This window comes from Cynara cardunculus (genome assembly GCF_001531365.2).
Source record: "Cynara cardunculus var. scolymus isolate 2C chromosome LG 11, CcrdV1, whole genome shotgun sequence".
Taxonomy (NCBI): Eukaryota; Viridiplantae; Streptophyta; class Magnoliopsida; order Asterales; family Asteraceae; genus Cynara; species Cynara cardunculus.
In genome coordinates this window covers 5690060-5707105 of record NC_037538.1, presented here as the reverse complement: position 1 = coordinate 5707105, position 17046 = coordinate 5690060, and the positions used below count along the sequence as shown (strand labels likewise).

The 17046-nt window shown below is 32.3% G+C and overlaps 2 protein-coding genes across 4 annotated transcripts; both read right to left on the bottom strand.

Annotated features, from left to right (window-relative positions):
- Window positions 1-110: 110 nt before the first annotated feature.
- LOC112521581 (probable protein phosphatase 2C 38) lies at window positions 111-3346 on the bottom strand. Of its 3 annotated transcripts, none has more exons than XM_025130523.1 (5): window positions 3253-3277; window positions 2585-2992; window positions 1549-1916; window positions 986-1222; window positions 111-607 (listed from the first exon to the last, which is right to left on the bottom strand). In XM_025130523.1, exons 2-5 carry the CDS (start codon window positions 2955-2957, stop codon window positions 380-382), a joined length of 1206 nt encoding a protein of 401 aa, XP_024986291.1. In that variant the 5' UTR covers window positions 2958-2992; window positions 3253-3277; the 3' UTR covers window positions 111-379. The 3 variants fall into 3 exon arrangements, with proteins under 3 accessions (XP_024986291.1, XP_024986292.1, XP_024986289.1); XM_025130524.1 differs by having other exon boundaries at window positions 2585-2749; window positions 3253-3260; XM_025130521.1 differs by having other exon boundaries at window positions 2585-3346.
- Window positions 3347-14607: 11261 nt separating this feature from the next.
- LOC112521555 (E3 ubiquitin-protein ligase SGR9, amyloplastic) lies at window positions 14608-15501 on the bottom strand. Its single transcript, XM_025130479.1, has one exon. The coding sequence runs from the start codon at window positions 15492-15494 to the stop codon at window positions 14664-14666; it is 831 nt and encodes a 276-aa protein (XP_024986247.1). The 5' UTR covers window positions 15495-15501; the 3' UTR covers window positions 14608-14663.
- Between the last annotated feature and the right edge of the window lie 1545 nt (window positions 15502-17046).

Sequence of the window (17046 nt, the reverse complement as noted above, 5' to 3'; positions counted from 1 at the left end):
AATAAAATACAATCCGATTTGGCCATTATCAAACCCCTTCACGTCTCAGTTGCAACGATCTTCGATTCTGAGATGATCTTCTTCGAATAAACGACACCCAACACATGAAATTTGAAAAACAAGCGACTCAAACAAGTCTAAACAGACCAAAATTCACACACTTCTGATCGTTGGCATGGCTTAAAGGATCTACCAGTAACCCGAGTACAGTTGGACGAACAGATGCCAAATAAATATTATCTTTAAGATTTTTAGGAAAGAATGTTGTTCAATTTCCCATCTCTTCAGTTTCTGATGCCTAACACTTGATTCCCCTTTGGCTTACATGCCTCTTTCTTAGTTTACAAACATTCCCAACAAAGACCACCTGCTGCTGCTACTACGACGGCTTAGTGCGCGGTAACCCTCGCCCTCCTTTTATTGATAAACCCGAGCCACGAGCCGAAGTTCGGTTCAATGGAGGGTCTAAAAACACGATGACTACCGTTATATCATCGTGGAAATGTCTTCTAACCCCTCTATCGATTTTCTTCAAGTCCGAATATCTCATTTCCCTTTTCTTGGCTGCTATTTGAAGTGCGGCCTTGACAAGTCGTCTTGCGATCCCCTACAAAAAAAAAAAAAATTCGGATTAATTTTGATCTGTGCATCTCGGGATTTCGACACCAACAATGGTTGACAATATGTTCCATATGGAAGTAGGGTCTGAGGGGGAGGTAGGATGTAAGCAGACTTGTCCTCTATCCCAAACAATATAGATAAAAACGGCCTAAAAAGTCTCGAACTCTCAAAAGAGTCTTGCTAACATTCATCTATCCATAAGTTGCAAAACTTATGTCATGATCATGTTCAGAAGGCCCTGTTCTTTCTTACCACATTTTCATCGGTGAATCTCAACGTTTACGAGTTCTTCATTAGATTCTAACTTTTTGGGGGTAGGAAACGTTGACGATAAAAGAGGACGAGAAAGAGATTATGAACTTACATTACGTGGGTAACTATGGACGATATCAACAGCTTCCTCATTGCTAAGATGCTCCCATAGACCATCGGATGCAAATATGAGAAACTGATCCTTCGGGTTAAGTTTGTGTATGAAGATTGATGGCTCTGGACTAAGGATTTGCTTTGAAATGGGTTCGGGTAGCCTAAACTTTGCCAATAGAGGTTCTCTGTTGAACTCCGCCTTCTTTAGATATGCGTCGCCAATAGATCTTGAAATCTGAAAACCGAAACTAGTTATTAAACCTCAAGCAAGTAGTCACATAGAAAAGAGTTCATGGTTAACTTTTTCTGGTCAAACGAGTTACGTTTAACATTGATGGCAAGTCATATGAAACTAAGAGGCCATTTACTGATACAAATTGGGTAAGAGGTAGGCTTTGTGTAAGCACTGACCAGATAAGAGGGTCTTTCCTTACCTAGTCAACATCATTTGTCGGCAACCCACCTACCTCTTACGGGGTAAGTGTTTCTTACCTGGTAAGAGGAGGTCGGCAATTTGTAAACAGCCCGTAAGATTAGAAGGGTTTGGTGTAAATTAATTACCTGTATGAGACCTTTAACGCGCCAAACGTTGTGTTTTAAAACCACAATCTTGGGATCATCAGGATGCAAAGAATGAAGCTCGTCTCTAACAGAAGCATAGCTTGCATTATGCTCGGTTGATAACTGTATAGCCGAGACTCCTCTGACACCTCTCTCGGCTCTCCCCAACACCACTCGGGAGTCGCCAGCATTTGCAACGTATATTAGCCCGTTACAAATGACACCCACCAAACAACACGTACCTACGGACGCTATTTGAGGGCAAATACGCCATTGATCTCTTACAACCGAAAGAAATTCCTCTTCTGTTGCCAAAAAAGCCTTCTTGATGACACTTGCTGACATTTCTTGATCTTCAGACGCAAATTCTAAACAAAATCAAAGAGTCGTGTCTAGTCAGGTTCGCATACACAGCTTAAATCATTGTAAGTATGACGACAATAGATCTAGAAAATGAGGTAGGGCCTGTCTATTAGCAGATTAATGAGCTTAATGGAACTCGCAGCTTATTCAGTCAGCGATACATGACTGATTGGTAATGACTTAATGATATAGAAAGTGGCTTATTCAGTAAGCTTCTAGAGGGGAGCTTTATGCGGAAAAACAAGTTATCCCAAACCTGCCCCTCCCAAATAAAAACCTTCTCAATCCATATACGCATATTAATCCACATGGACAACTTCATCCATACAGGACTTGATGAAAAACCAACGAAACAGCCCCTTAGAAAGACAAGTAAGAAAGGGGTTTGATTGTAACAACCCGTCACACATGGAATATACATTAGAAAATTAGATCTATGAGCTCCTTATAAGCTTAAAGTTGTGGGCTACCAATAACTTTACCATCTAGAATCATCGTTTAGCAAGATTTACTTCCCAAACTAAATAGTTTGATGCCGAATGAATTAGAATTCCTAAAAAGTTAAAGAAAGTTGCAACCAAGTTATGAGGATACAAAATGATCAAAACCAACATACATTGAACACTTATTATAAGATCATAATTGAATCAATCTCTTGAAATCAAGAACTTACTCTTCAGATTTGGGAACAGATTTTCGTTCACAAATCTTGATGTCTCCGGTCCACCATGTCCATCATAGACTCCGATAAACGTCCCATAAGGCCCAGATTTCAACGAACTCAACGATCCTGATTCAACTTGGCTCTGATCCTCTAACAAATTGTTTGCTTGAATCACTGCCATCGAAAATTCGCCACCTACATGAGAACCCAAGTCTTTGTACCACAGCAATCCATCACTTCTTCCATTTTGATCTCCAGTTCTCCTTACACAACCTCCATCTCCTTCAACAGATGGTTTCCAACAGGGGTTGACCATATTTAAGTAACTATTATTATTCCCAGATAACATAAACTTCACATATAAATCATCCACAATATTCATCAAAATCAACTCAAATTCCCCCAAATTAACACCATCTACATCAATACATACTCATCAAAATCAAGATCAAGATCAGAAATCAAACCCTAACCAAACCCTAAACTCCAATTCCTCCAAGATTTCTTGAAATGATAGGAATACCCAATAAAGATGAAGGCTTAAACAGCATCAAGATCAAACAGAACTCCAAAAAGATGAAATGGGTATGGGTGAAAGATCAACCAATGGCCTCAGAAGACGAGAAAGTTATAGTTTATATATTGGGTTCAGAGAATATGGAGGTGTGTGTGCATACCTTGAACCTCCTCTTCAATTCATGTGGACCTTCCTTCTGTGTCACCTTCCTAGAACAGCCTTAGCTGTAAAAACCCATATAGATTTGATTATGACAGAGTTTGTTCATAGATCAGAGGAAGATGGCAATGGATAATAAGAAAAAATAAATAGGGCAAAAATAAAAAAAGGGTTTTGGAATTTTTTGGGCAGGAGATCTTTTAAATTGGTGTCAGATTGGGATCTCAGAGTTTTTAAAAAAAGAAAAAGAAAAAGAAAAAAAATATTATAGAACTTATCTGAAAAGGGGTCTTGGTTTTCAATTTTCTTTAATTAATTTACCTATTTATTTTTATATTTAATTTATTTCCTTTAAAGTGTTAACTACATGATTTATCTTTGAATTTTTAGGAATTAATTTCAAGAGTAACCCATCTTGGGGAAAGAAAATTTGATTAATCTGGATATCCAACTCGTTATGCGAGCCGACTAATTTCAAGGTGACCATTTGCTTTGCAGATAGTCCAGAGTCACCGTAAAGGGAATTTTTATTCCTCTTTGGATTTGAACCTGAGACTCCCTAATACTTTTGACCTTTGGAGCCAAGCTCAAACCAATCAGGCACCACCCTTGTGGTTTCTTGGGGAATTTTTTGTTATTGTTTTTCATGGTATTTCAGTTGTAATATTTCTTTTTGTATCTCTAAAATTATAAGTTTTTGTTTCGTTTTTATGTATCTATTTTAAAATAATTTCTTAACACAGTTTTATTATAAAAGTAATTATACAGTCTTACAACACATTAGCGTTAAGGTTTGGTGTTTTTGGATTTTATACCTTAAACATATAAAACAGAAAAGACGGAAAAAACAAAATTTCATTGTAATACACTACAAAGGTTATGAATCAGATTCTTTTTCGTACACACTAAGTTTCTTTATTAATGTCCGTTCTCACTAAGAAGTGCTTTAACACTTGACATAATTATATATGATAATTAAACCTTACACGACGTAATTATATTAATTTACTCTGTTTCTCGATGTGGTTTTAAAATTTTCACGATAAATCAGACATTTTAAGCTCGAATCTGATTTTAGATCTGTCTACTGAGTTATCAAAACGTATTGAAAAGCAAATTTTTTCCTTTTATTTTTATAAATTGCATAAGTTTTTCAAGACATAAAAAAGTCAAACGTTTAGTAAATAGTCAAAAGATTTTGGATTTATTCAAGCTCAAGTGGAAAACTTCCATTTTAGAAAACCGTGTTTCATCCGTGATGAAATCTAAAAGTTTTTTATTGGGAAGATTTGATGTGTCACAAAATGTCAAACCTTTCTTTTTTAGAAAGGGATTTCAAAAGTCATACTTCCAAATAAATTCATACGGAAGAAATTGAATGTCTGTTGTAATGTTTTGCAGTCTAACATACAAAATCTTAGAACTGTAAAAAACATTAAAGCAGACACTGAAGTAAGTCGGATTATAAAACATTATCTGACTTACTTCAATAAACCAGATAAAATCTTCTCACTCCATCAACTGAATTAGTAACACGTGGTACTAACAGCCATCATTTGTCTCAACGATGGTTTTTTGATCTTATTCAAATTCGGACTGAAAAAACATCATCTCAGTTATAAAATTATCAGTAATTTATATTTATAAATAAAGACAGATATTATTATGTTATTTAAAAAATACCATTTGAACATATAATAATGATTAAGGAATTGTTAGTGACATGGTGAAGCTTCATATCAACACTTTTATGTCTTGATTACTTTTAACCCATGTGGACAATTGGCTACCAAAAAGCATTGGATCACAAATTCTTTGAATTTGGTTGCATTATGTCTAAATATTCATCAACTTGTAAATGATAAGGTCAAAATTGTAATTTGTTATTCTTAAATGCTTTGTTTTAATTCAAACATATGTTTATAAAATCTTGAGATAAATCAGAGATTGTAAAACAGAGGAGTCAAACATGTTGGATAGCATTTCAAGAAACGAATGTTTTAGCGTGGACCAAAATAAATGGATAAGGTGGACATATCAACGGTTTCTAAATCATATAAACAGCTAAAATTTTAAATATAATTATAATATTATGATAATAGCCTGTATTTTTTTAAGTAAAGACGATTCAAGAGACTGCCATCGGTTAAATACTTTTGAGGGAGACTTCTGTCTCATTTGACATTTATCTATGTTATATTATAAAGTATTTGACAAAAATTCTTAAAAGCTATTTTTTATGCATGAAATATTGTTTATTGATGCATATTACTTAAAATTCAAGATTACAAGTAAATTATGTATAGGTACAACTTATTAAAGCTCTATTTTTGAATTCGTGTAACTAACTGCAGATAAACATAATCAAATACAAGATAAATATCTCATTTTAAATATAAAAGATTAAAATATAATTAGGATCATTATTGAATTTTAACAAAATATTTTGTTATCATCCTTATAAAAATTATGTTATTAAACAAAAATAAAAATAACTTTGTTATTAAATCTAAATTAAATTATAATAAAAAATTAAATTAAAGAAATTATATGGAAAACGAGAACTTTTAGATAATTAATTTGATACTGATATTAATATTTTTTCATTTTTAAATTTATATTTCATTCAAAAATAAAAATATTATCATTTTCTAAAAAACACATAAAACCGTATTATATCGACAGAAAAAATGAATAAAATAAAACATTAAAATTAATATATTTCACTGTATTGCGTGAGTATCCTTCAAGTTTAAAATAAAATATAATTCAAATTGATCTTATAAGAAAACGAGATTTTGTAGGAGTAATTTCAATAATATATGACGTGTCTATATGATTTAATTTTGATTCAATTCAAATTAAACGAAAATGGCATGTATAAAATGACTATAAAGTAATAAAATACATAGTTTATAAACGTTTTGTTCAAGTGTGTATATAATATATATATATAGAGAGAGAGAGAGGAGTGATCAAATGAAAACCGCCCTCATTTGTGTAAACCATGCAAACCACCTTCATCTGTCGATTTCATTGTTTAATCTTATGAATTTTTTTAATGAAATTGTTTAATCTTGTGAAATTGTTTCATATAATACTTTTTTTGGTGAAGTTGTTTCATATATGGTTGTGAAATTGTTTCATATAATACTTAATGAAACTGTTTCATGTATTTTTCTAAAATTAATGAAACTGTTTCATGTATTTATTTAAAATTAAAATAAGACCCTCCACAATAAAAATGATTAAACAACATCTTATAATTACAAAAAAATGAACAAAATGAAAAATTATGATTGGTTAAATGCGGTTTGCACGGTTTTTACAAATTAAGTGGTTCGCATTTGATCGCTCATATATATATATATATATATATATATATATACATATATATATATATATGTTAACATTTTATATATGTTTTTTATAGAGACCTAAAGTTGGGAAATTAATTAAACAACCATTTTCAAATGTTGTTTTATTTTTTAGTCATTTCTTGTTCAGAATCATCAATGTTATAGGTCGACAATTTATGGAGAAGTTAGAATGTAAAAAAATAAGTTTCTGAACCAGGTCCGTTAGTACATGAACCAAATCTGTAAATTCGTCAAATTGCGGACCTATATCAATTTTCTAGATTTGGTCCCTACATTTGTGGGACTGATTCAAAATTTCTTTTTACACTTTGAATTTTCCGCAAATTACAGATATGTCACTTACGATCTAATGACGTTTTGGTGATTTCACGAGAGAAATGACTAAAAGATGGAATTACAAACCAAAAATGGCTATTTTAATTAATCTCCCCTAAAGTCTGGCATACTAAAATGTACAATATGGATCATGGTTGACCGTTTGGCTAGAGGGCGAACTTATCAACCTATATATATGGTTTCACCTTACTTTTAGCACACCACGAGTACGATGAGTGCGTTCTAGAGAAATTGATCAAAATGACCATATATTCACAATCAAATTGACCTCCTACCTATTTCTCTCCGGATTTTACCCAAAAATCACTAGGTTCGCAATACTTATTTGCGGACCCACTAAATGATAAAATTTTAGAGTTTTTTTTGGTCTAGGTCCGTAATATTACGGATCCGGCGCAAAACTCATTTTCCTTGGAATCTGTAATGCCAGATACGCAAGTGTTCGCCTTTATAGGAAAATGGGTTTTGGGCCGGATCTGTAATAGTTGAGGACTGGTGGTTACGAACCTGGCTCAAAAACATTGGTTTTTTTTATCGTTTAGTAAGTCCGCAAGAATTGCAGACCTGAATATTGCAGACCTAATGACTTTTGGGTAAAGTCCGAAAAGAGCAATAGTTAGGAGTTTAATTTAATTGTGGAATATGATCACTTGAGTCAATTTCCCGTAGATTATAATCTCTATACCTCAAACCCTTTTTTTCCACTATTAGATACACATATTTATGTTTTTAAAAAAATATGTAAAAAATTTGTTAGATATGCGTACACACATATATACGTGGAAGGCTTAAATAAGAAATGTAAAAAGACTGAGAACGTACGAATAAACGATTCATATGTGAATCTTTGGTCAACTCAAAAAAAAAAATCATTTGAAAATGCAAATGTGAATCCACGTTCCTTTTACCATGATTCACATATAATTCACTTATTTCTACTTTCTTGACCTTTTTTTGCCTTCGACGAAACCAATACAGTCTAATAATCTATTGGATATTGGATTTTGACAACCAATAAAATCAAATTAACTTTGAATAACTGATCTAATTCAATCCAATAATCCAAACACTTAATCCACTATTAACTTTTTTTCTCCTAAAAACGTTACATGAAAAATACCAAATAAAAACGAATAGATGTCTATACCAACATAATTTATAAGAACAATCATAACATGATGAAGAAAACAAACAAAATGCATATACCAAAATCCCACATAGAAGCATAAAAAATTAACGAGATTAGGGTTTCGAACCTTTTGATTTAGATTTTTATGGTTTATTATTTTCTATTATAAGTTTCGTCATCTAACAATATTTAAATTTATAATAATAACAAAAGGTTGGGTTTCACGTGAGACAAGATTGTTTTCGAGAGACACGATTTTTACATCAAACTTCACAACAAAATGTTATGAAAATAAAAAAAAAAGTCGAATCTTCACAGCAAACACTGTGAAGTTTTAAATGTAAAAATCGTGTCTCACGAAAACAGTCTTGTCTCACATGATCCCAAGTTTATATATATATATATATATATATATATATATATATAGAGAGAGAGAGAGAGAGAGAGAGAGAGATGTGTGTGTGTTATTATGCAACCATTTATATTTGTACAACCAATGCAAGTCAATCTCAACCGTCCATTTAATTTGATAAATATATGATTTCATAGAAGTTTTGATTGTTTTCTGATATAAAATATTGATCATAATTAATGAATTCTGGTCATCTTCCATAAATATTCAAATCATAATAAATGAACTCTCATCATTTCTATAAATATCTCAATTGATTGAATTGTATTGGTTGTATAAATATGATCAGTTGCATTTTAAACGTCCTCTCTCTCTCTCTCTCTCTCTCTATATATATATATATATATATATATTATTTTATTAATTAAATGATAGTTAGACGATAACTAAACTGAACCAGTTAAAATGGATTATTATTTAAGAACCGACCCAATTTTAATGAACTGAATTTGACCCGATTAGATGACTAGATATGATTTAGCACTTATCAGAAGAAACAATTAAAAAAATCAATTTTAGGTTTATTAATATTTGAAAGTTGTGATTATTTTATAGTTTAGGTTTTAGCAGCCTCTTAATTAATGGACTTTCCATTTTAAGCACTTATTTAGTTATTTATTATTAGAAATTTCTCACTTATTTTATATTTTATTCACATTTTGTAATTTTGTATTGGTTTGTTTACACTATTTTAGGTTGACACCTATTTTTTTTAATGATTTTAATGACGGTTTTTATTCGATATTTTAGTCTACAAGTGATACAATGGTCGGAGTTGCAATCGAGCTAACTATAAAAACCCGTCTCCAGTTTAGGCTATAGTCGATGTCTATAAAGTCAAAGTCATTAATGAAACACAACAAGAAAATTGGTTTTTATATGACGTCTAAAATGTCTAAACATCCTAATAAATTACTTTAAAAGACCAAACTAAAAAACGTCTTATCTAAAAGTGTTACAATAGATTTGTAACATATTTTTAAATGTTTCAACATGTTTTTTATGATGCTTTTAAAATAAAGTATCATATTAACTATTTTATATGATTTTTTTTTGAAAAAGTGTTCTATAAACACACATGTTCTATAAAAAGATGAGTTTATAAGACACTTCTCAAAAGTGTTCTATGAAATAGGTAATTGACACTTTATTTTAAAAGCGTCACAAAAAATTTGTTAAAATGCTAAAAAAAACCTATAATCCTACTGTAACATTTTTAGATAAAACGTTTTATGGTTTGATTTTATAAACGTAACTTCTATAAAATAATCTATTAGGACGTTTAAACATTCTAGGCGTTTTATAAAACCAAAATTGTTGTAGTGAAAAATATAATGTAATCAAGTTAACTGATTAATTGGTTTTAAAAAATATAAATAGAGGGAATTTCAGTATAATTCATACAAATATCATATCTACCATTCATCTAGTCTAATGAATATTTGGTTTAAAAAATATTTCAGTCGGTTTTGAAGACAAAACATTGATCATAATAAACAAAATATAATAATATTTCATAAATATCTAGATCATAATAAATGAATTTTCATAAATATTTAATTAATTAGTTTTTATGATTTATATTAATGATTGAGTTTGTACATGAAATCGTCTCTATATAAATAATATCTTTATTGAAATAAATGGATCAAATGCAAAAGTACAATTCTAATATTATCTTTTGGAGAACTCATTAGGTAATCCAAATGGACTTGAAATCAAGTGAGACAATACTGTTTTCGTGAGACAAGTTTCTTACACTTGAAACTTCACAACAAAACACTGTAAAAGTAACATTCACAGTGTTTTTGCTGTGAAGGTTCATATATTTTTTTTATCTTCACAACATTTTGTTAGAAAGTTTCAAATGTAAAAAAACTTGTCTCACGTGTCTTAAGAAATCAATCTTGTCTCACATGAATCCAACCCAATTTTCATTTGATGTGATCTAAATAGTTATAAGTGTTGTTAAAAAAAATAAAATTGAAAAACATAAAAAGAAATTAATATAAAAAAAAACATCTCAAATAAATAAATAAAAATTAGCTAAGAGTTTTTAGGGTATGATCATCAAATTTGGTTTCAAGTGCATGCACTTGAGACTCTTTCTATATTTTCCCAATATTCTATTTTTGGTATTTAAATAAATAAATCTAAGATAAGCTTTGTGGTCCTTCACCAATAAAATATGGTTAGATGATATGTTTCTTGTCTTTTATGTGTATTTTTAGTAACATATATACACATAGTTTATATCTACATAAAAGAATCGTGTGAGAAGAAGAGTTAAGATAAAAAACTTAAGAAGGAAATTTGAACCCTTGATCATCTTTAATATCAAACTCATCCATGAATCGTGCTTGATACGGAGATTGACTTGATGCATCTCGATGCATCTTATTCTAATGTGAATCATCAGTCATTTAACATCTAGTTGATGAAGTAAGATGGTATGCATTCAAGTAGTTGACTCATTGATTCATATAACGGCCAAGTCTGTTCTAACTTTGTATGGAACAATTTTTTATATAACTTTATGGGGTTGATTCGGCTGACAATAAATGACTTGGGTTTTTAAGATCCTCTTCAAAGGTCACCGGGTTGAGTCCTTCAAGGCCGCCGGGATTTTCCGAACTGTTCTCCACGGCTACTGAGATTAGTCAAGGTGCGAGCAAGTTGATCCGAACACTATGGTTAACCAAAAAAACATTATTGTATAAGATACAATTATTTGTCTTATAAACGTAAAAATTCTGTTAAATACTCTATTAATACGATTCGTACATCATTAATTTAACCGACAAAAAAATCAGATAACCAAATTACCAAAACAAAATTTAGAAAATCACACACTTAACTAGGCATGACAAATGGGGAGGGATGAGGCGGTTTTATAATCTCCGGGCCTGGTCCTGGTCCCAGGCAGGTACGGGGGTTAACATCCCGTCCCTGGTCAAACCTCTGTCAAATTCCATAAAGAATATCCATTAGTTTGAGTCTATCAGGGATCTTCGGTCCGACCCTGACCTCGGTTTAAATAACAGCCCCCGGTCCCGACCTCGATTTAAGTCTACCGGGGGATCCCAGTCCCCGGCCCCAAGACCCGTTTTAGCAGGAAATCCCCGTCCTCGTTCGAGTCGGATGAACCAGATTACCTATCGGATCGGGACAAATCACCATCTTTACCCTTAAGATATTAAAGATGGAATTTATAGGAAAAGCAAACAATGGGAAAAAGTGGTGTTTATATATTTGGTCCTACACATCCATCACCCATCACTTAGACCTCCCTCAAATTCTCTTTCACTATGCTAACAACCAAAATATAGATCATGATCGTGACCTGTTAAATCTACATAAAATAAAATAAAAAATCACCCAAAATATATAACCTTTTGGTAATATATAATGTAATTGAATATATATATATATAATATTAAAACCATCTAGAATACAGATTTAAGATATAATAAAATATATGATGTATCATAAACCAAATAAAATAACATGAAAACGATCAAATCATATTAAAATCACATGTGATTTTACATTAAGAATGAAATGAATGAGTGTGTGGGCAAACATGGATCATTTCTTTACAAAACCCCTATCTCCCCATTCATATTATAACCTACTTTTAAAAACTTTATCTTGATGTTTACAATAAGACATCTTAAACAATAAAGTTATATATATATATATATATATATATATATATATAGAGAGAGAGAGAGAGAGAGAGAGAGAGAGACCTCTTCATTTGTTAACTAGAAAATAGCTGGTAACTTTATTAACCCATCCGGACCGTTCAAAAACTACATCTATGGTTGAGATAAAACGGTGGCGTATTTGTAGTTAAAGAGAAAATATAGCGTGTGTTTAGGGATGAGTAATAGACGAACGTATGTGAACAAGAGTTATTAAAGTTATAATATGTTTTTTTGTTTATAAAATTTAAAATTCATCTAATTAATTTCATAAAAGACGTAACAATGGAGTTTCTGCATAAGAACCGGATACAATAAACACTAATTCTTAAATAAAAACAAATTTTTATACGTAAATAAATCATATGTCAAAGTATAACCCGTAATTCGAAAGATGATTATACAATGTAATTTTTAATTTTAAAATCTTAATTTATAGGTTTTGATTATTGTCTTAGGGTTGTTTACCAAATTTTTTATCAAGTCATGTATGGATAAATTTGTCTTTCTGGATAAAAGAGTGTTGTTTAATTTTTTTTTTATCTGAACCAACAGTTTGAATAACATAAATAACCGATTTACCCCCCAATATTAATTATTTGAACATCAAAACAAAAAATCATAAAGAGGCCGACAATGAGGTGTCTCGTATGGGAAGAAAACGATGCTTTAAATAAGGGGTAGAGATGTCATTTTTGTGGCTGAATGAGGACAACACACTATTTCTATCTGTGCAATTAAGCCATGTTCTGTGCGAATAAACTGTAAGTAAACAACCCAAATGAGCTGTGATAAGCCCAATTAAGCCACGAGTAAACAACCCCTTAATGAAATAAGAAAAAAATAAAAAATAAATGGAATTTTTTTTGACACAGAAATTAAGTAAAGAGATTGAGATGGCATGGGCTGAATGGTGAGTTGTATACATAGTCATAGACCAAATTAAATGTTGGGTTCAGATTTTGTTTTTCATGTTCACTAGACACACAGCAGAACATGTTTTTTTTTTTTTTTTTTTTTTTAAATTTAGAAAAGTAATATTTTATATGAATTTTACATTTTTTTTTAATTCAAATGAAAGTAACATATATTTTAACACATTTGAAATTATTTAATAAAAATAAAATATATATTTAGGGTTGGGTTCATGTGAGATCAAAGGTTTTTCGTGAGACCCGTAAGACCAATTTATGTTCATCGATCAACTTTATAAGCTAATGATCTAATGATCTAAAGTTGTACGGTGACAATTTTGTGATTATTGAGAAGTCTCGTGGCAATTTTGTGATTATGAAGGTTCAGATTGTAGATGTAATCCAAGGGCTGATAATTGGTCTTACGGGTCTCACGAAAAACCCTTGGTCTCACATGATCGCAAATTTATATATTTAAATGTATTTTTATTAAAGGCCCATATTGAGAAAAGAGGCATCCAAGTTTTTTTGGTTTTGGGCTTTCAGACTTATTTGCACTTCATACATGATAATAAGAGGAAGTTGTAATCTCGTAGTTCCTACGGGTGAAGATGACAGGATCGGTCCAATCATCTATAACTCTGCTAGACCTCATATTGGAATAACCGAATAAGTTTATACATGCATCTTTAAACTGTTGGGGGATCAATAAGTTATGTTGCGGGATCAGTAAGTTATAAAATTCTAACCTACCAAATCTTAGAAGACTGCTTAGAAAACAACGATTTTCAATTCTTGCTCTGCTTGTTGTATAACGGATCGTGAAATGGTTGAAGTGTGTCGTTCACAGTAATGTGGTATGGAATCCTCCATTTCAAATACCAACATCCAACTGTAACACACGTATATGAATGAAAAATACCAATTAATCTTGTGGCCATAAGTTTTCATATCTCTAATTTTTTGATGCTTAACGATATCTATAAGTAACGGACACTTTTGCAACCATATGCTTATCCATTGGTGTACAATTTGCCATGTCACGTAAATAAGAAATTTTGTATTTCCAATCGTATAATTTATAAGACCGTCATCTTTAGTGGAGAAGACAAATATTATACCAAATACCAAATTTGACTCGATATTAATCCATCAAGGATGCCAAATCTTACATCGATTTTGATGTAATGAATAGTAATACACCAAATAAAATAAAAATAAAAAAAATAAAATCATGATTAATTCATGCATTAAAAATAAAATAAAAAGATCGACTGAAATTGATAAGGGAGTTTATTTAACGTCAGATAGAATTTATTTAGAATAACTCTCAGATGAATAGTGTAAACGGATCCTTGTGCTAAATGAACTGTCTAGATATCATGTTGTCATTCCTTTTTTCTTTAAGATTTTTTTTAAACATAGAAGGTATTTTCTGAAGGATTATGGCTTTATAACGAACGAAACACACCAAGAAAAACCGATTAAATATTGTTTGTCGAGTATCATTTATATAAGGTCTTACGATACAAAACTAAAAATAACCAGCACCTATCTTGACGAGAAACGCCCACTGCCGTTCAATCTCGCCATACAAATCATCGGTTGGAAGCCGATGGCGGCAGCAAGGACAAGTGTTCCTCTTGACCAGCCATGGCAATATGCACATCCAATGAAATTGATGTTCACAAGGCAATTCACACACATCTCTCCCTTTCCTCATCTCTTCCTTGCATATAACACACTCCTTTCCTCCTTGTTGCACCTCTACCGATGGCAGTGCCACCACTGCCGCCACGGATGCCGCCACCTCTTTCCCTTCCTTCCTATCTCCACAATCCATCACATCAACGAACTTCCTGCACTTCGTCACTACTTCAATATACTTGATCAACGTTTCACTGTTGGTAAAACTGACGCCAGATAGAGTCAACATGGTATCGGAGACGTAATTGGAAAGAGAAGCACGCCAATCCATTGGTGACAAGGTCTTGAGTGATTCAGGATCATGTTGGTGGAGTTCACATAGTAGCAACAGCAGGAGAACAGAGTCAAGATCACGGCCATAGAGAATGTTGGTGGCATAGGGTGGCATTCGGGTGGTTCTGGGGAAGAGGAAGTGAGAGAGGTGGGAGAGGATTGACAAGAGGTGGCGTGCAATGAGACGGGATTTTTGATGGAGGGAGAGGGAATGAAGGTGGTGGAGGGAAAGGGAGAAGAGGGTGTGGGAGGACAGGAGGAAGGAGAGACGGCGGTGGTGGAAGTGGAAGAGGGCGGAGATGGAGGTGGTGAGGGAGGAGATTTGTGGTGGGCTGAGGGTGGAGAGGGCTGCTATGATTACGGTTCCGGTGGTATTCTCTTCCATTATGGGATCATGTGCCAAGAGAAAAAAAGATAAGGGATTTTATTCTGGTGGTTAGTGTGTGGGGAGAAGAGTGTTTCTGAATTTGTGGTGGGCTCAGTTTGACTTGGAACACTCTGCTTTTGTGATTCACAAGTTCTACTTAACTAATTTGTCACTCTCTACATCTTATCAAAAGAGTAGTTCTATAAAAATCTGAAATTTAGTGAAATAAGATCATCTTTTGTACCTGTGGGGTCAGAGGTTCAACACATTTGGAGTCTTGCATTAAGAACTTGTACCCTGCACATCAAAAACCGTACATATGAGTGTAAAATTACCATGCTACCCATATGCAGAAACATTGTCAAGGGTCTCAAAGGAGAAGAGAAAAGAACAGAAGATGATCTGATCTCCCCTGAGCAAGTGAACTTTATAAATTATGAGAAGCATGAAAAGATGCTTTCCTAAAGCAACTAATGCAATTATGTATTGTAACAAAAGAATTGTCATTGGATACCAATTTTGCAATAAAAGTACCAAAAGTGAAGGAGAGGAAATATTATATGAAATCTGTACTAATATTATGCTTTTGAGATCTTGGTTAAGTATTTTAGATGACCCTTGCTTGTTAAGTGATCCTAGTGATGATCATTTAAAATATTTCCAAGATTAATGACCCCAAGAAGCAATTGAAATGCAATTTTGATTTCTCTGTATATGAAATGCTACTTTTAGGTGGACAATCAAATAATTGCACTTCATAGTTGTACAATTTGTTATATACTACATATATGTTCGAGCTGTCCCCAAAAAATGTCTATATTTGACTCGAGTGTTAAATGAATTACCTTTATAATTGAAAACTGAACAAAAATTATTCTCTTTGTGAAGAAGAAGGGCCATAACCACATAAAACCATCAAGAAAGTATTCAAACAGAAAAGAACGTAGTAACTGGAGGAAGAACCACTATTTGTTAATTTTAATGTGAAAAGCCACGGACTTTCTATATCCACCATTTGTAAACTACCCGTGCTTTAGTCTGGTAAGCTCTGTCCATTAGGTTGTATTTTTTCCATTCCCACCTGCCCAAAGGAAAAAGAAAAAACACAATTCCCTAGAAGAAAAAGTTTAAGTTGAACATGGAGTCCTAAGTTTACAATATGTTTTCGAAGGTAGCGTCTAGTATGCAGACATAATTGGACTGGACAGGACAAACTTATGACAATAAAGGAAAATGAAGAAATGGAAATAAGCAGATTGCTGGGGACTTGTTTGTATAACTAGAAGTTCTGTAGGGGCTTCTATATAATATCGTAAATCAAGTATTCTCCTAGTCTTGATGCAGAGAAACCAGAATGTAGTGTATGTTTGTGTGTGTAAAAGAGACCTTTGGAAGTGTGAGGTGATGGAGTAGAATGGAAGGGAGCAGCTGGAAATGTTGGGAATTTTGTCCATAAGTGTGTGTCTGGTTGGGCCATGTTTGGTATCCTTTATTCTTTTCATCCTCTTATTTTACTAATAAGGCAAGCAGAAGTGAATAAAAAATCATTTGGCCCATTCATGCATTTCTC